Genomic DNA, 20,704 nt, shown 5'->3' with positions numbered 1-20,704 from the left:
GACGATTAAGTTTTAAGAGGACAGAGTAGATGTTGGACTGCTGGACAATGGCACTGGAGAGCTAGTAATGGGCACAACTGAATAACTATTTTGCATCAGTCTTCACAGTGGAAGATGCTAGCAGTATGGTGGAAGTTCAAGACACTCAGAGAGCAGAAGTGAGTGAAGTAGCTTTTACTAGGGAGATGGTGCTCGGGAAACTGAAAGGCCTGAAGGTAAATACGTCACCTGGATCTGATGGACTACACCCCGGGGTTCTGAATGAGGTGGCTGAAGAGATTGTGGAGGCATTAGTAATGATCTTTCAAGAATCCATAGATTCTGGCATGGTTCCGGAGGACTGGAAAATTGCAAATGTCATTCCACTCTTCCAGAAGGGAGGGAGGCAGAACAAAGGAAATTCTTGGCCAGTTAGTCTGACCTCAGTGGTCGAGAAGACGTTTGAATTGATTGATAAGGATAGGGTTTCGGGGTACTTGCAGGCACATGGCAAAACAGGCCAAAGTCAGCATGGTTTCCTTAAGGGAAAATCTTACCTGACGAATCTGCTGGAATTTTTGAAGAAATAACAAGCAGGATAGACAAAGGAGAATCAGTGGATTTGGATTTTGTACTTGGATATTCAGAAGACCTTTGACAAGGTGCCGCACATGAGGCTGCTTAACAAGATAAGAGCTGACGGTATTACAGGAAAGATACCAGCATGGATAGAGCATTGGCTGATTGGCAGAAGGCAAAGAGTGGGAATAAAGGATTGGACTGGCTGCCGGTGACTGGTGGTGTTCCACAGGGATCTGTGTTGGGACCGCTTCTTTCTATGTTGTATGTCAATGATTTGGATGACGAAATTGATGACATTGCGGCCACGTTTGTGGATGATATGAAGAAAGGTGGAGGGGCAGGTAGTGTTAGGTGGAGGGGCAGGTAGTGTTGAGGAAGCAGAGAGGCTGCAGAAGGACTTGGACAGATTGGGAGGATGGGCGAAGAAGTGGCAGATGAAATACAGTGTCAGAAAGTGTATGGCCATACACTTTGACAGAAGGAATTAAAAGCATAGACTATTTTCTAAGCAGGGAGAAAACCCAAAGATATGAGGTGCAAAGGGACTTGTGAGTCCTTATGCAGGGTTCTCTACAAGTTAAATTGCAGGTTGAATCGTTGGTGAGGAAGGCAAATGCAATGTTTGCATTCATTTCAAGAGGACGAGAATATAAAAGCAAGGATCTAATGCTGAGGCTGGATAAGGCACTGGTGAGGCCTCACTTGGAATACTGTGAGCATTAGGCCCCTTATTTAAGAAAGGATGTGCAGACATTGGAGAGGGCAGAAAATGGTTCGGCACAGCCAAGAAGGGCCAAAAGGCCTGTTTCTGTGCTGCAGTTTCTATGGTTCTATGGTTCTATGGCTCAGAGGACGTTCATGGGAATGATTCTGGGAATGAAACAGTTAACAAATAAGCAGCAATTAAATGCTCTGGGCCTGTACTTGCTGAAATTTAGAAGAATGAAGCTTGATCTAATTGAGACCTAGCGAATGTTGAAAGGCCTACATAGACTAGGTGTGAAGAAGATGTTTCCTTTGGTGGGATAGTCTAGGACCAGAGGGCACAGTCTCAAAATAGAGGGACATTTATTTAGAATAGAGATTAGGAGGAATTTCTTTAGCTAGAAGGTGGAGGTCTGTGGGATTCATTGCCACAGGCGGCTGTGGAAGCCAGATCACTGGATGCATTTAAGGTGGAGGACGCTGGGGTCTTGATTAGTCAGGGCGTGAAAGGATATGGGAAGGCGGCAGCAGAGTGGGGTTGAGAAGGAAATGGATTAGCCATGATGAAATGGTGGGTCAAATAGCTTAATTTTGCTCCTATGTCTTATAGTCTAATCAAAAAATATTAATCAATCAATGACCTGTGATTCAAGGCACCTCTTGGAATGTCAACAGGCGTGGTAAAAAAGGTCCATCAAATATGTTCATGAAAAATAGATAAATAATCCACAAAATTGATTAAGAATTAGTAATAATATCATGAAGAAAATCCAGCAGTATCTGTTGTGAACGTGAACAATTCAGCCCCAAATGTGCCTATGTACAAATTGGTTTAAAAAAGCCAAGTTCAAATCCCAGGTTAGCAAGTTTTCTCCTTAATTGTTCTCCTCCAATCACTGAACAGTTATACCAGCAGAGAAAACCTCCTTGGTCATGAATGACTGTAAGCAAGGACAATGCTGGAACCTTCTGAATGTCACATTATTTGGATCTTGTCAAAGTTTGGTATGGGTTAGAACTAGGCAGAACTATTTAACATTCACATCACTCACTCCTGAAGCTCAGTCCCACATTATCCATTGGTTAAAACTTACAATTAAAGTCCGACTGCAACTGACTAAAATCGTCGATCCTTGCATCGTTCTCTTGGCATTATTAAGCGGAAGATCTGCTGCTAAGGTCTGTAAATGAAGAACACTGCACAATCACTTCAAAAAGATCGTCTACTACATTCTTATTTGATCACCAGAAGGAGGGCTGAGAATATTTGTTATGCAGCAAAGACTGCACGCAATTTTTAAGAACATGGATTATTCCTACAGACAATCAAAGGCAAAAGTAATATTTTGATTTAGTTAGAGATACAGCATGGAACACACCCTCCAGCCCAATGAGCTGCCCTGCCCAGCATCCCTGCCTAATCACAGGACAATTCACAATGTCCCATTAACCTACTAACTGGTATGTCTTTGGATTGTGGGAAGAAACTGGAGCACCCGGAGAAAACACATGAGCTCACAGAAAGGATGTACAGATTTTCTTACAGAGAACACCAGAATTGAACTCTTGACACTCTGTGCTAATCGTTACAATACTGTGGTGCCCATACAGGCTCACTATAGAGAGTTGCCATATTAGGCAACATCTTTTCTTTAGGGGGTTAGAGTTAATAGATAAAATAGAGAAACAAAATTAAACTTGCTGTTAATAAAATAAAACTATTGCACATTGTTGATCAAATTCACTGCTCTGATGGACGTCGTTAACAGAGTGGTGCAAACAGAGATACAGCAGTACTTTAGATGGTAATTTGAGAGGAGTATGTACTGGGAATAGAGAAGGGAGGAATGATATCCTTGTAAGCGGAACAAGTGCTACACATGCCCTTACACTTCCTCCCTCACCACCATTCAGGGCCCCAAACAGTCCTTCCAGGTGAGGCGACAGTTCACCTGTGAGTTGGCTGGGTGATATACTGCGTCCGGTGCTCCCGATGTGACCTTTCATATATTGGCGAGACCCGACGCAGACTGGGAGACCGCTTTGCTGAACATCTACGCTTTGTCTGCCAGAGAAAGCAGGATCTCCCAATGGCTACACATTTTAATTCCACATCCCATTCCCACTCTGATATGTCTGTCCACGGCCTCCTCTACTGTAAAGATGAAGCCACACTCAGGTTGGAGGAACAACACCTTATATTCCGTCTGGGTAGCCTCTAACCTGATGGCATGAATGTTGACATCTCTAACTTCTGTTAATGCCCCACCTCCCCTTCGTACCCCATCCCTTATTTATTTATTTATTTATTCTCTCTCTTTTTTCACCCTCTGTCTCTCTCCCTATACCCCTTGCCCATCCTCTGGGCTTCCCCCTCTCCCCCTTTCTTTCTTCCTGGGCCTCCTGTCCCATGATCCTCTCATATCCCCTTTGCCACTCACCTGTCCAGCTCTTGGCTCCATCCCTCCCCCTCCTGTCTTCTCCTATCATTTTGGATCTCCCCCTCCCCCTCCCACTTTCAAATCTCTTACTAGCTCTTCCTTCAGTTAGTCCTGACGAAGGGTCTTGGCCTGAAACGTCGACTGCACCTCTTCCTACAGATGCTGCCTGGCCTGCTGCGTTCACCAGCAACTTGTATGTGCGTTGCTTGAAATTCCAGTATCTGCAGATTTCCTCGTGTTTGAATGATATTGTTTAATTGATACTTAAACAGATAAAGAACCTAAACCTAACTATAACATAACCAGCCTTTGTAGTCAGAATGGCAATACAGGAAGGGACTATAATGTGTGGTTCCTTCAGGATGTGGGAGATTTGAGCAACAGATGTTGGCTTGAACAGGCACACCTGCAGGAAGTGTCTCCAACTGCAATGACTGAAACGTGGGATTTCAGAATTTGGAGCTACAGCCAATCTGATAATAGAGGGAATGTGATAGCTGTTTGGAGAAGCAGCTTCCATGTGTAACCACCAAGATAAGAATAAAGTGACTGAAAATAAGAGTAAGAATAAGAATAATGGTGACTGAAAATCTCTGATAACTGACAACTAAAGGATATAATATTTCCATTTCCACTCACTCAAGACCATGTCATTTTTAACTTCTCCATTCTCCTCACAAAGTCCTTCTCCTTTCTTCTTGCCTTTAACGGTACCCTTTCTTGCCCTCTCTTGGAATTGGCCACAGTATTGCCCTTTAGTTGTACTCATCTCTGCATAACAAGCTACACTGAAGATGATAATTTAGAAATTGGTTCTCATAAAAAAAACTATTGCTGTGCAGTTGAACTCATGGTACTCATCGCTAGGCCTCTTAGTAGCTGTTGGGAGTTGCAACTCCTGCTTTTCCAGGCAATTTTGAAACCAAATGTGTAAAGAACTGTACAGCTGGCCAATATTCATGCATTCATGCATCCAAAGGCACATTTCCTTTTTTTTTGCCAAATTCTAGTGCCAGAAATCTCCTACTTCTATTTATAAACATGCAACTAATATACTTAAAATTAAAATCACTTTACATTGTGATCCTGTAGAGGTGAGGTGTAAAGGTTCTGCCAGCCGCTCACTCTGCAGAACTTGGCATTACGGGGGCTGCAAAGAGGACCATCACAGAGGTTGCTGAGCGAGCATCCAGCTGGCTATAGATCAAGAGGTGTGACCCATGGGCCAGTGCTACTGGGACACAAGCTGGGGCCTGATCGAGCCTGCTGGGTCACCTGGGTGAAGGTTTCTGATATGGAAAGACTAGAACGGCCCAATGGCCCCAGGTTACATCGCTGATGATGTGTCCCACTGTCCTGCGGTGTACTTTAGCATCATATCAACTCATTCCAACAGTTTCAAAATTTTGCATTTGTGCACCCAGAGACCCAAAAGGGCCTCTGCAAAAAAAAAAATTAAGAAATTGGAAAAAAGACATAGAAAAGTTAGGAGATTTTGAATTACTCCCTCAACATGTGCTTCACCAGGGAAAGGCAGAATGATAAGGATCTCAACAGTTCAGCGGTGAGGCTGTGCCAGTAACAGGGGAGAGCTAACTTGGTTGCAAAATGGGTAACGAGGAAGTAAAAAACAAATAACATGGTAAAAATGGAAAACAGATTTTGAAATCACACAACACATCTGGGTGAGGGCAAATCAGAGACCATGGCTTACTGCAAAAGTCCGAGCCAGGCTGAGGGGAGAGTGATGCTGCTTTCAGATCGGGAGATGCGACAGCTCATAGGGAAGCAAGAAATGTGCTTTCCCACTCTATCAGGAAGGCGAAATGGGACCATGCTCAGAGAATTTACTGTCACTTCTGCAATGTGCCAAGGAATTCAGAGGATTATAGACGATGTCTACCCTGTGCGTCAGTGACCAGGATGCTTCACTCCCTGAGAGGCTGAACGTCTTCTGCGTCCAGTTTGACACACAGACAAAGTGCTGGCGAGGAAGGCACCCCTCCCCCAAGGGAAGCAGACTGTCCATCTGGCTCTAGCTGAGGTAAGGAAGACCCTGGCCAGAGTCAACACAAGCAAAGCTGCTTGATACTTTATACTCCATACTTTACTGTCGCCAAACAATTGATACTAGAACATACAATCATCACAGCGATATTTGATTCTGCGCTTCTCGCTCCCTGGATTACAAATATTAAATGTTAAAAATATTTAAAATAGTAAAAATTAGTAAATATTAAAAATTTAAATTATAAATCATAAATAGAAAATAGAAAAATGGAAGGTAAGGTAGTGCAAAAAAACCGAGAGGCAGGTCCGGATATTTGGAGGGTACGGCCCAGATTCGGGTCAGGATCTGTTCAGCAGTCTTATCACAGTTGGAAAGAAGCTGTTCCCAAATCTGGCCGTACGAGTCTTCAAGCTCCTGAGCCTTCTCCTGGAGGGAAGAGGGACGAAAAGTGTGTTGGCTGGGTGGGTCGTGTCCTTGCGGTGTAAAGTGAGTCCAAGGGCGGAAGATTGGTTTGTGTGATGTGCTGCACCGTGTTCTCGATCTTCTGCAGCTTCTTCCGGTCTTGGACAGTACAACTTCCATACCAGGTTGTGGTGCACCCTAGAAGAATGCTTTCTACAGGTTAGGTTCTGAATGACTGTGCAGCCCATCTGATGGAGGAGCTGATGAATATATTTAACATCTCTCTGGAACAATCTATTGTTCCGTCAGCTTTCAAGGCAGCAACCATCATTCAGTGCCAAAGGTGGCGACAGTATCTTACCTAAATGACTATTGTCCGGTGGCATTAACATCAACCATAATAAATGCTTTGACCGGCTGGTCATGGAGAGCCCTATAGCCTTTCTTCCAGCTACACGAAAACCCTTTCCAGTTCGCTTATTGCTCAAATCGATCCACTAATGATGTAACAGCCTCTGCACTCCACTCTGTCCTGTCCCACCTGGAAAATGGGCTCTCATATGCCAGACTGCTGTTTATAGACTTCAGTTTGGCTTCCAGCACCTTCCTACCCCAGAAACTGGTGGGGAAACTGACCTCGCTGGGTTTCAAAAACCCCTCTGCAACTGGATACTGGACTTCTTAACAGTCAGTCCGTGTGGGCAGCATCATCTCTCGGCCCATCACGCTGAGCATTGGTGCTCCCAAAAGCTGTGTGCTCAGCCCGCTCCTGTTCACACTGCTGATTCATGACTGTGTCACAGAATTCAGCTCAAACTGCGCCATCAAGTTTGCGGATGACACGACAGTGGCTGGCCTTATCAGAACACCGACGAGACGGCGTGTAGAGAGGAAGCAGAGTGGCTGGTGGACTGGCGTGAGAAGAACAGCCTCAGCCTGAACATGGAGAAGACGAAGGAGATCATTGTGGACTTCAGGAAGGTGCAGACAAACCAACCCCCTCTGCGTATACGTGGCTCCTCCGCAGAGAGAGTTACCTTCACCAGGTTCCTGGGAGCTCACGTCACAGGTGACCTCTCCTGGTCCCTTAACATCACCTCCCTGAACAAGAATACACAGCATCACCTCCACTTCCTAAGAAGATTGAGGCAAGCAAGGCTCCCACCCCCATCTTAACTGTGTTTTACAGGAGATGGTTCTGACACGTTGCATCTCCATCTGGTATGGGAGCTGTCGGACATCAGACCTGAAGTCCCTGCAAAGGACTGTGAGAACAGTTGAGAGGATCATAGGGATCTCAGTCAAGGACATTTATCAGGAACGCTGCATATGCATTATTTAAAAAACTAGTAGAAACCACATGACCTAGTCGTTTAAGGAACTCACCCATCCACCGCGTCCTCCTTAACTTCCTACCATCAGGCAGGAGAACAGTCAGGATGAGAAACAGTTTCTTCCCACAGGCCGTTAGGCTTCTGAACTCCCAGCTGCATCGTATTCGAAGTGTCACCGGCTAATCTGTTCCATACTTCACAATATTTAATATTAATGGATGAACTCAGCAGGTCGGGCAGCATCAGTTAGAAATGATGAGTCGACGTTTTGGGCCAGAACCCTTCGTCAGGACTGAAGAATGAAAGATGGGGAAGGATTTGAAGAATGCTTGTAGCTTCATTTGAAAGACCAGTAATTTGAAAGACAAAGGGCAGGGAGGGGAAGCATTGACGTCATAGCCCTGAAAACAATGGGTGGTAGAAGAAGGAGGTGGAACCATGAGGGAGCTGGGGGACGGGGTAGAGTGAAATAGGGATAGAGGAAGGGAGGGGAAGGGAATTACAGGAAGTTGGAGAATTCTATGTTCATACCAAGGGGCTGGAGACTATCTAGACAGTATATGAGGTGTTGCTCCTCCAACCTGAGTTTAGCCTCATCATGGCAGTAGAGGAGGCCATGTATGGACGTATCTGAATGGGAATGGGAAGTAGAGTTGAAGTGGGAGATCCTGTCTGTTGCAGCGGACAGAGCGGAGGTGCTCGACGAAGCGGTCCCCCAATCTGCATCGGGATTCACCGATGTAGAGGAGGCCGCACCGGGAACACCGGATGCAATAGGTGACCCCAACAGACTCACAAGTGAAGTGTTGCCTCACCTGGAAGGACTGTTTGGGGCCCTGAATGGTTGCAAGAGAGGAGGTGTAGGGACAGGTGTAGCACTTACGCTTACAGGGATAAGTGCCGGGTGGGAGATCCGTGGGGATGGACGTGCAGATAAAGGAGTCGCGGAGGGACCGATCCCTGCGGAAAGCGGAGAGGGGAGGAGAGGGAAAGATGTGCTTAGTGGTGGAGTCCTGTTGAAGGTGGTGGAAGTTGTGGAAGATAATGTGCTGGATCCAGAGGCTGGTGGGGTGGTAGGTGAGGACAAGGGGAACTCTGTCCCTGTTGTGGTGGCGGGAGGATGGGGTGAGGGCCGAAGTGCGGGAAATGAAGGTGATGCGGGTGAGGGCATCATTGATGACGGTCGAAGGGAAACCACGATCCTTAAAGAAAAAGGACATTCAAGATGTCCTGGAACAGAAAGCCTCATCCTGGGAGCAGATGCGGCAGAGACGGAGGAACTGGGAATAGGGAATGGCATTTTTGCATGTGGCAGGGTGGAAAGAGTTATAGTCAAGGTAGTTATGAGAGTCAGTGGGCTTGTAGAAGATGTCAGTGGACAGTCTGTCTCCAGAGATAGAGACCGAGACATCGAGAAAAGGGAGAAAAGTGTCCGAGATAGACCAAGTGAATTTGAGGGCTGGGTGGAAGATTGAAGTAAAGTCGATGAAATTGACGAGCTCAGCATGGGTGCAGGAAGCAGCACCAATGTAGTCGTCAATGCACCGAAGGAAAAGTTGGGGAGCAGTACCAGAATAGGTTTGGAGCACAGACTGTTCCACATAACCAACGAAGAGGCAGGCGTAGCTGGGTCCCATGCGCATTTCCATAGCTACACCCTTAGTCTGAAGAAAGTGGGAAGAGCCAAAAGAGAAGTTATTAAGTGTGAGAACCAGTTCCGCCAACCAGAGGAGAGTAGTGATGGTGGGGAACTGGTGGTCTATTTTCCAGGAAGTAGCAGAGGGCTTTGAGGCCTTCTTGATGGGGAATGGAGGTGTACAAGGATTGGATATCCATAGTAAAAATGAAGCGGTTGGGACCGGGGAACTGGAAGTTATTGAAGAGGTGGAGGGCATGGGATGTATCGCGGATGTAGGTGGGGAGGGACTGAACTATGGGTGATAAAATGGAGTCCAGGTAGGCAGATACAAGTTTGGTGGGACAGGAGCAGGCAGAAACTATGGGTCTACCGGGACAGTCAGGCTTGTGTATCTTGGGGAGGAGGTAAAACCGAGCAGTACAGGGTGTGGGAATAATGAGCTTAGCGGCTGAGGATGGAAGGTCTCCGGAGTTGATAAGGGCAGTGATGGTGCGGGACACAATGGTTTGATGTTTTTTGGTGGGGTCCTGTTCCAGGGGTAAGGGGAGGTGTCAGAGAGCTGCCGTTTGGCCTCAGTGAGGTAGAGGTCCGTCTGCCAGACTACTACAGCACCACCTTTGTCAGCGGGTTTGATGGTGAGGTTGGGATTAGTGCGGAGAGAGTAGAGGGCAGTGTGTTCAGAGGGAGTGAGGTTGGAACAGAAGAGAGGAGTGGTGAAGTTGAGACGGTTGATGTCTCAGCGACAGTTGGAGATGAAAACATCGAGTGCAGGTAGAAGGCCCGGGCGGGGTGTCCAGGAGGAGGAGGAGGGTTGAAGACGGGAGAAGGGGTCATCTGTAGTGGGAGGGGAATCCTTGCCAAAGAAATAGGCTCGGAGACGTAGGTGATGGAAGAAGAGTTCAGTGTCACGGCGGGCACGGAACTCACTGAGGTGTGGACGGAGGGGAACAAAAGTGAGGCCCTTGTTAAGGACAGAACGTTCTGCCTCAGAGAGGGGAAGGTCAGAGGGGATGGGGAAGACACCGCAAGGGTTGGGGCTGGGGTCGGAGGAGGGTGAAGAGTGGGAGTTCTCAGGAGGGAGGGGGGGTTTGGGATATTCCGGGAGAGTGGGGTGAGGGGAGGATGGGGGATCAGAGGAATGAAGGGGCGGTGAGGGGTAGAGGGAAGGTTGGGAGTCTCGGAGAGGAAAGAGGGTGGTTGGAGAATAAGTCGGGCGGTAGGACCCAGTGGCAGTAAGAGGGGTCCCGGTCTGGAGAGGGTCGGGATCATGGTCCGAGCTGGATCTGGAGCTGGGGGTGGCAGAGCCTGTGGCCTGCAGGGCCCCAGAACTGAGGTTGGAGTCGGAGGTGAGTGAGTCCATGGCCCGCCGGGGGGTCTGGTGCCCATGTCCGGGAGGCCGTGTTTCCAGTCGGGGTCAGAGTCAGAGGCAGATGGGTCTTCAGCCTGCCGATGGCCTGAGAAGTCAAGGTCTGTGGGGACGGGGTCCGGGCTGGAGGCGGTTGTCGTCGTGGGCTCCAGGCAGGCGAGTTTGTGGTCCTTCTTGGATGCGAAGAAGGAGAAGAAACGGCGGTTGGAGGCGTGAATCCGGCGGAGAATGAAGTGTAGGAGAGGTCCACGGCAGATGGTGGAGAGCGAGGCCCGGAATGGTGGCAGAGAGAGGGACAGGGCCCGTAGGTATCTCCGCATGGCAGCGAGCGTGGCGCGGAGAATCCGGTGGGAGCAGCGGTCAGTGAAACGGAGGTACCTGGGATCCTCGCTGGGCCCGAACTGGGAGGCCTGGAACCGGAGCTGGAATCCCTGCGGTAACAGATGGAGGCAGAGACACGTTCCCAGGAAGGAGACGTGGCTGTGGTAGCGGGTCTGCGTCAGGATGTGGTCGAAGAGTCAGAGAGAGGCGGAGATCACAGAGAGGGAGCAGTGAGAGAGGGTCTCACTGAACTCCCATCGAAGAGAAGATTTAAACTTCTTCAGGGTAGGCATACCTTTTCTTCTATTACCCATTGTTTTCAGGGCCAGGATGTCAATGCTTCCTCTCTCCCACCCCTTTGTCTTTCAAATTACTGGTCTATCAACTGAAGCTACAAGCTTTCTTCAAATCCTTCCCCATCTTTCATTCTTCAGTCCTGACGAAGGGTTCTGGCCCGAAACGTCGGCTCATCGTTTCTGACTGATGCTGCCCGACCTGCTGAGTTCATCCAGCGCACTGAAAGTGTTGCTTTGATCACAGCATCTGCAGATTATTTTGTACTTAATATTAATGCATTTTAGTTTGTTATTTATGTGTGATTCATCTGCTATGTGTTTTATGTGTACTACTGTGCTTTACTCCCTGGTTGAAAAAAACATTGTCTCACTTCTAGATGCATTATATACACGCATGTGGTTAAATAAGCTTCACTTGACTTGAAAAAAAAGAAAAAAGTAAATACAATTAATTGCACATGGGGAAACCACAACAAACTTATTTATGCATGTGAGAAGACGACTTAAATCATTCTAAGATTGTGAGGCATAGAATAGTGATACAGATACTTTCGGTTAGCTGGTTGAGGGAAAGGAGGCTGTGGAAACATAAAACAGCCTCACCTCTGCAACTATTAAGATCCTCATCATTCTGCCTTTCCCAGTCGAGCAATTCAAAATCTTCCACCTTTTTATGTCTTTTTTTCTAATTTCCTATTTTTTTGCACAGCTCCTGGCCTTTCATATACTGTTGATTGCCAAATTGCTTCAGTGATAAGAAACTTGAGTTAGTAATATCAGTGAAAGTGTTTCTCAGATTGGAAAGAAGTTTGAAATGCTGTTTCCCCAAAGGTCAGTTCAATCAGGCGTCAACCAGATTTTGTTGGCATCTGGCTCTAAACCAGTTGCCCTTGTATCATTTAATGACGTTAGCATTTAATTTTAATATTATAAATTTAAGTATATGATGATAATATTTGTACTTTCAATGTAGTTTAGCCAATCTACTTCGTTGGAGAGACAGAGCTGATGTTTCAGCATACTGTCAATGCCAAGAGGTTTTGATCTCAAATGTGAATGTGGTTTCTCCCTCCCTCCCTCCCTCCATTCAGCACTTCCAGTAAATTTGGTTGTATTTCAAGTTACCAGCAGCCAAAGTATTTTGCTTTCTTTGTACTTCGACCAACAATAACTTTAACACAGCAGAATTAGAAAACAAATGATAACTTTACAACTGTCAGTATTTCCAAAGAGAACACAAGCTTTATCAAGGAAAGACAAAATACAGTACATTCAGTTCTTACATACCTTTGAATCCCTGATCATGTGGAATTTTAAGTATGCTGCTAGATTGTGTCTGTTCTTTTTACTAAAAAGCCAATCCTTCCTCTCTTTGGGAAGAGAATTGAATGCTTCATCCGTTGGCCACATCATTGTGAACGGTTTGTGAATTGGATCTTCTAATAGAGGTATCAGATTTGTTTCCTAAAAAAATTGAAAATTTAACACTTACTATTCTTAAAATATAGTATTGCATTTTCAATATATACTTGAGGAAAATATCTTTAACACATTAAAAAAAACTAATGCAAACATTGTCTCAATTGATGCCTGCAAATGGCCCTTATGTGTTATATGTAATTGGACTATCTAATTGTATAACAATGCATGCTAAAGGTTTCCAGAACCACTCATGATCTGAAACCTGTGCCTTTCATGGCCTATTGACAATTTCTTTATATTGACTGACAACAGGGTGTTGGGACAAAAACCAGATATCAATTATGATAATGGTTTATGTTACAGAGTTAACAAAGATTAAAAAAAAAGGTTTCATCTTAATTCAACTAACAATTCTCCCTTTGAGAATAATAAAAGTGTGCCTCAGAGCAAACAGAAAAGACCACACATTACTTGGGCAATACTTCCATCTGGATCCTAGCAAGGGATCGATTCCTTGGCCAGCTAGCAGGTCTAAACACAGATACAATAGACCCAACAACTTCTGTACTTTCTCAAAAGGCCTCAGCAAATGACTTTCCAATTTAAGTAAAAACAGAAAATGTTGAAAGATAAGGCAGCAACTGATGGAGAGAAAAAGAGTTAACATTCAGGTCAAAGAAGACTTCTAATGATTAGCCTTCAATCTGAAATGTTAACTGTAGCTCTCAAAAACGCTGCCTGTCCTGGTGAGCATTGCCAACATTTTCTGTTTATATTTCTGATTTCCAGCATCTGTTTTTGATGAACTTTCCAACTTGCGACTCTTACCAAATGCAGAGTTTGTTTCACAATTCTCACTCTGCTATCCAGAGCCTTAAACAGCTTCAAACACGTTTGCCACTGATCCCCTTGGAAATGAATCCCAGAAAATGCCTTCAACATGGATGTCACACATTTTAGTTTGCCTTCTTAACCTGAAGCTCTCACTGTGGGCTAGCTACTAACAGGAAATGCCTTTTTTTTAAATTTCCACTGCTAGCCACAGAGGGTACAACTCCCAATATAAGCAATAGGTCACCAAGGCTGGTGACATGGTAGCAGGTTGAAAACCGACATAAAAGTGAGAATGAGGTCAATCACAAAGCCCTTTATTGAATTTATTTTGGTGATTTGTTGTTGGGAGAACTCCAGAAACTGGTCTACCTTTAATGTACATTCTGATCTTTCACTACTTTCAGGCTTTGATATAATCCTTATAATCCCTTAATAAATGGTTTTAATTTAAATATGGTATTTTTATTGTAAATGTTGCTGTTAATTCTATAAGCAGACAATCAGATATTATGATGGTTTATTCAACTGCACTGAAGTTGAATCCACGAAAAATGGCTGTTTTTGCATATCTAATCTCACTTCTCATATTCCTCTCATCCCACAATTTTTTCTGGTGCACAAGCCAGCAGATGACATGAGCATACGCCTCCCATCTTTCCCTTTGCAGTCCATCCCTCATGTCCTCCTCCGCTCAGACACTCGGGAACCTGGCCAGAGAGCGGCAGTAGAATGGGAAGAGAGCCGAGTGCAGGCACACCATTGCGCAATTTCAACCATCCAGCCACCAGCTTGGACTCAGACACTGTAGACATTAATGTGCAGCTATCATCTCCATGTGGTGATTCACTAGGCAGAATTGGCTGGAGAATGTTCCAGCTGCCATTTCCTTCGACAAGAATATTGCCAAAGGAGTCTCATGACATGGCAGGCCAGCTCTGATGCATGTGTTTCAAACCAAGAAGCATGCAGCTTGTACAAGATGTTGTGGGAAGCTATTTCTGCCCAGCATGCTCCTCCATTTGTCCACCTACTGCCCAAACCATAACTTCAGTTCCATTGTACGTGTACAGAAGTTATAGAACATCTTGTATTGGAATGCAGGCTTGGCTTGCTTCTAAGACAGTTGAGACTAATGTCACAATTTCTCCAAGCGCAAGCTCTTACAGCATTCAACAGTCCTAGGATTGCCAATTTCTCCTACCAGAAAACCATATTCATGGGAGGGAGTGATTCTATAAGGGCTTGCCCACCTTGCACTCACAACAATGCGGACCACATCTTAATGTAACTTATTGACTGTTATCCCTTTTGGGGCATCTTGCGGTTTGAAAAGATGATATATAACAGCAAATGACTTCTTTCTGCCCAACTGTTTGCAGTGCATATTAGGAACACCTCCACTCCATGGCACAGTTGCACTGAAGTGTTACAACAGCTCCACACCAGCAGCACCGTGCTTAACGAGAAGGAAGATGTCTCACCTTAATCAAATTACTAAATATTTTGTATCCATTTTCACTTGCAACAGTGCTGAAACTGGACTGCGAATGAAGAAAAAGAAACAAGTGTAAGTTTATTTCAAAAATCTAAGGCAGGATAAAGACTCCGATCTTAAAACTATTTTTTCTCTGTTACATAGGGCCACAACACACTGCAGATATTGTAAAGGAATGTTTGGATGCACAGGCTTCCTTCCAAAACTTCTCCCCAACTCCACAGCCCCCATGTGACTTTCCCCTCTTGATGGCAATAAATTTAGCTGGGATGTATTTTCAGACATGACGATAGTTCTACAGTCCCTGCCAATGTGACTGCTTCTCATGTGTGATCGTTGATGATAAATTTGGTAGCCCCTTTCTCTCAGAGTGATGAAGGTCTGGAACTGATTGCCTAGAAAGGTGATGGAAATGTAAACCCCCATTACATTAAAAAAAACACAACGATAAAGAAATAAAGAGCCATAATCAGCAGAATTAGAGCTGGGAAGTGGGATTAACCTGAAGTACAACTTTGTCTGCCACATGCTCAATGGGCCAAACTGATAGCTTGGCCCACAGAATTATAGAGCATTACAGCACAGAAACAGGCCCTTTGGCCCATCTAATTGATGTCAGGCTATTCTGCCTAGTCCCATTGACCCTCACTTGGACCACTGCCTCCGTACTCCTCTCATCCAGACGTTTCCTATATGTTGCAATTGAACCCGCATCCACAACTTCCACTGACAGCTCTTTCCACACTCACATCATTCTGAGTGAAATGGTTTCCACCCAGGTTCCCTGTAAATATTTCACCTTTCACCCTTAACCTATGATCTCTAGTTCTCATTTCACCCAGCCTCAGAGGAAAAAGCCTGCTTGTATTTATCGTATCTATACCCCTCATAAATTTATATACCTCTATCAAATCTCCCCTCATTCCCCTATGCTCCAGGAAATGACCTCTTCAGCCTTTCCTTATAGCTCAGGTTTTCAGGTCCTTGTAAACTTTCTCTGTACTCTTTCAACCTTATTGATATCTTTCCTGTAGATGGGTGACCAGAACTGCACACAATACTCCAAACTTGGCATCATCAATGTCTTATACATATTCTCCATAACATCCCAGCTCCTGTACTCAAACACATTGATTTATGAAGGCCAATGTCCCCAAAGCTCTCTTTAATGACCCTGTCTACCTGTGATGCCATTTTAAAGGATTTATGAAACTATACTTGCAGATTTGTTTGTTTCACCACACTTCTCAGTGCCCTGCCATAGTGATCAGCAGTGGAGCCTAACTTCATGCATATCTCTGGTTTTAAATAGCAAACACTGATGACCTGGCTCAGTCTACTTCATTCAGCATAGACTGCAAAATTATGGGATGTTTTTTGAAAATTATACAAAATTGTGGAGAGTTGCTCCAGCATTGCGAATGTATTGCTCTGGACTTCCAGCATTGCTCTTGTAATCATGGAATGCTTTTAATGATTTTATCAAAGTTTTTTTTCCCATCATGGAACATACTGAGACGTGTTAGCTTCTCATGCTCTACTCACTCCCAAGAAACTTGACCCTTCCCTTAACGTGGAAGTGAATGGGGATATTTTTGCCTCATTCCCAGCAGGTTATTATTAGTTTGCCCCAGTATCCAGCTACAACTGATGTTCCCAGAGATATTTAAATGCATTGGGTTACCAAACAATTGCATGTTATTTCTTGAATGAATGGGGTATTGAATTATTTCTGCATTTAGAAATGAACATAAAATCTTCTATTCATTAGCTTTTTCACCTAAATTCCCTCATATTGCCATCATGGGCTGCAATCAGCTAACTTAGTGTAGACCAGCTGTTCCACCTACAGCCTCTCAATTGTGTACTTAACCACTGACAGTGATTAGGCTACCAGAATCCATATTTCATAAAACTATAATATGTCGTTCAGACTATTTTCTGCCTCTACATCACACAAAATTGGGCGCCATGGTAGTGCGACACAATTACAGCCCCAGAACGTTCTGGAGCTCAGAGATCAATTCTGGCGCCATTCTGCAAGGAGTCTCTGAACATCCTCCCCAAGGAAGGCTAGGGTTTTCCTACCACAGTCCAAAGATGAACTGGGTCATTGTAAGTTTTCCCATTATTAGGTCAGGTTTAATCGAAGTTGTGGGGTTGCTGGGCAGGTGTGGCTCGAAGGGCCTAATCTGTGTTACATTTGCTGTAAAACATTCTCTAATTATGTTGATCAAGCATCAGCCTGAACTCTTGTCAGTGCTCCTTACTGGGCAAGCACCACCAGACCTACTGAGCAGTTCCAACAGTCTTTGTTTTTATATCCACTTATCATCTGCATTGTTTTGCTTTTTAACAAGGTAAGACCTTGCAGTGCAAATACGTCCCTTAAAAATAGCACCAGTTTGCCTCCTGTATTGTGCAACAGGTTTGGCAGTCTCATCGGAGGGAGAAACAAAGTTGAAGACTCCAGTCAGTATCCTTTCATCAGCACCTGAAATTATACCTCTGATACTGCCTGATGTGCTGAGATATACTTGGAGTATTGTGAACAGTTTTGGGTCCCTTAACTAAGAAAGGATGCACTGGAAATTGTAAAGAGTCCAGAGGAGCTTCACAAGAATGATCCCAGCAATGAAAAGGTTAATATATGAGGAGGTTTGATGGCTCTGGGCCTGTACTTGCTGGAGTTTAGAAGAATGAGGGGTGTTCTCACTGAAACTTATTGGATATTGAAAAGCCTAAACAGAATGGATGTGGAAAGGATGGGTGAGTCTCGGACCAGAGGGCACAGTCTCAGAATACAAGGACATCCCTTTAGAACAGAGATGAGGAGGAATTTCCTTTAGCCAGAGGGAGGTAAATCTGGGAAATTCATTGCCACAGATGGTTGTGGAAGTCAAGTCATTGGGTATATTAAATGCGGAGGTTGATGGGTTTGTGGTTAGTAAGGGCATGAAAGGTTATAGGGAGGAGGCAGGAGAATGGGGGCTTGACAGGGATAATATATCAGTCATGATGGAATAACTAAGCAGACTTGATGGGCCAAATGGCCAAATTCTGCTTCTATACCTTATGGTTAATAAACAGCATTTAATTGTAATTTCCAGTTTCTGTATGTTTCCTTTTTGCTACTATGCTGTGTGTTTATCTCTTATAAACAAAGATGTTTAGGTTGATGTATTTCCAGACTTCCTTGAAACCTACCGGAGATGAAGTGGGTGTTCGCATGTTAGACTCCAATTTGAATGGAACCAAAACTTTGCTGATATAATGAATAATCCCATTTGCCGCAATGTAGTTTGATGTAATGATTTGCACATCTTCATTCAAATAAATGGCATTCTATTTAATAAGATAACATATATTTAGAACAATATAATAAGAGTAAATCAGCATTTTAGAAAAATGCAATCCTTTCATCCATTATTCCACCATCAGATAGATCCAGCATTTTTGATTTACCAAGGTCGATGGTCCAGCATACAAACACCTCGTTGGGTACAGCTTTGTCTTCTAATCAGCCTTTCTGATTGAGTGCAAATAATCCCCTCAGAATACACACATCTATTCTTAGACTAACCTGAGGTAGAGAAGAAGGCAGTTTATTCTTTGGATTGAAATCAAGTGGATGATATTCTACATCTGTAGAGAAAGTTGGTGATTTCCGTACAGTTAACATATCTAGAAGTGAGCCAAAAGTCATCTGGGTCAAAAGCAAATGGATCTGGCACTAAACATAAATTGTCATTGTGAGGTATCAATAAACTTACATTTCCTACAAGGTGGGGCAGATGTATTACCAGAACCAAATTGCTTAACAGCACTCTGGGAGTACCTGCACTTCAATGCTTCAAGAGACATCATATCTTCTCAGCAGTAAATAGAATGAATCCTTTATGCTGATAAGCACAACTTGTTTATAAATTTTTAAAACCCTGAGTTACATCATTAAAACAATGGATTAGGGAGGTGTTGCATTTAAACCATACGATGCACTTTAGTTTGCACTATTGACTTTCAAGTGAGCAGCTTCAAGTTCCTGGTGTCAAGATCTCTGAGGATCTAACCTGGTCCCAACATGTCGATGTAGTCATAAAGAAGGCAAGACAGCGGCTATACTTTATTAGGAATTTGAAGCGATGTGGCATGTCAACAAATACACTCAAGAACTTCTATAGTTGTACCATGGAGAGCATTCTGACAGGCTGCATCACTGTATGGTATGGAGGGGCTACTGTACAGGACTGAAAGAAGCTGCAGAGGATTGTAAATTTAGTCGGCTCCATCTTGGGCACTAGCCTACAAAGTACACAGGACATCTTCAAGGAGCGGTGTCTCAGAAAAGCAGTGTCCATTATTAAGGACCTCCAGCACCATTTTCTCAGGTAGGAGGTACAGAAGCCTGAAGGCACACACTCAGCGATTCAGGAACAGCTTCTTCCCCTCTGCCAACCGATTCCTAAATGGACATTGAACCTTTGGACATGACCTCATTTTTAAAAATATACAGTATTTCTGTTTTTTGCACGTATTTTAAATCTATTCAATATACACATACTGTAATCGATTTATGTATTGTTATTACTTTTTTTCTCTTCTATATTATGTATCGTATTGAACTGCTGCTAAGTTAAGAAATTCCATGTCACATGCCAGTGATAGTAAACCTGATTCTACTACTGATTAAGAAGAAAACAATAGTCACAACGGTGAAGTGGAAAAGCACAGAGGCATTCTGGCAAATTTATTTTTCTCTGTTATCTAAATCAGAATGGCCAGACCTCCACTGTCAATAACTAATCTTGCTTTTTACTAAGTGGTTCTTACTGTTTACTTCACATCAGCAATCCACTGGAGAGTGACATTCCCCAATACAGTGGACCCATTTGATCTTTTTGAAAAACACATGAAAAATTCAAAGATAATCTTAAAATTTCTCTTGACACTGTATTGCACTGGTAGACTTATATACAATGTGACAAGGCATTATTGCAGGTGAATAAACAGGGAGAGGACTGGGCAGTTCTCGATAAACTGGAAGTAACTGACAGTCAATGACACAAGGAGGCTACATATATTGACACTATCCTACCTCTGATTTTCTCACACCTGTCAGATTATTTGGTGGCATTGAGAAAATAGAGACTCAGGGTGAGGGCAGTAACAGAAATAAAGGAAACTGAAGTCTACAGGTTTTGAAATTACACTATGAGATCACATCAGATATCTTGTAGCACAGTCAATACTTCCTGGGATATCCTGCTACACAGATGTATAATTAGTGCAATATCCTGAAATAAACACACAGACGCAGGCACACACACACACACACACACACACACACAGACAGACACACACACACACACACGGACACACACACACACACACACACACACACACACACACACACACACACACAGACAGACATACACACGGACACACACACACACACACACACACAGACAGACACACACACACACACACACGGACACACACACACACACACACATATACACGCACACATACACACGCACACACAGACGTACACACACACACACACACACGGACACACATACACAGACACACACACATATACACACGCACATACAGACGTACACACAGACGCAGGCACACACATACGCACACACAGACGTACACACACACACACACACACATACACAGGCACACACAGATGCACACACACACACACGGACACACACACACGGACACACATACACACGCACACACACACACGGACACACATACACAGATACACACACACATACACACGCGCACACACACACACACACACACACGCACACCCACACACACACACACACACACACACACACACCCTAAAAGACACCACTTTGT

General features: G+C 44.3%; 1 protein-coding gene across 1 annotated transcript in view; it reads right to left on the bottom strand.

Annotated features, from left to right (window-relative positions):
* Positions 1–20,704, bottom strand: part of stab1 (stabilin 1) — a 339,504-nt gene that overhangs the window by 58,330 nt on the left and 260,470 nt on the right. The window contains exons 49-52 of the mRNA XM_063067593.1: positions 18,035–18,172; positions 14,814–14,873; positions 12,364–12,540; positions 2,361–2,447 (exon numbers count right to left, since the gene is read on the bottom strand). Coding sequence (XP_062923663.1) covers positions 2,361–2,447; positions 12,364–12,540; positions 14,814–14,873; positions 18,035–18,172 — 462 coding nt within the window. The remainder of the gene's footprint in view (positions 1–2,360; positions 2,448–12,363; positions 12,541–14,813; positions 14,874–18,034; positions 18,173–20,704) is intronic.

This window comes from Mobula hypostoma, chromosome 15, assembly GCF_963921235.1.
Source record: "Mobula hypostoma chromosome 15, sMobHyp1.1, whole genome shotgun sequence".
NCBI lineage: Eukaryota > Metazoa > Chordata > Chondrichthyes > Myliobatiformes > Myliobatidae > Mobula > Mobula hypostoma.
Note: the sequence above shows the minus strand (reverse complement) of the source record. Positions and strands in the feature narration are given on the sequence as shown.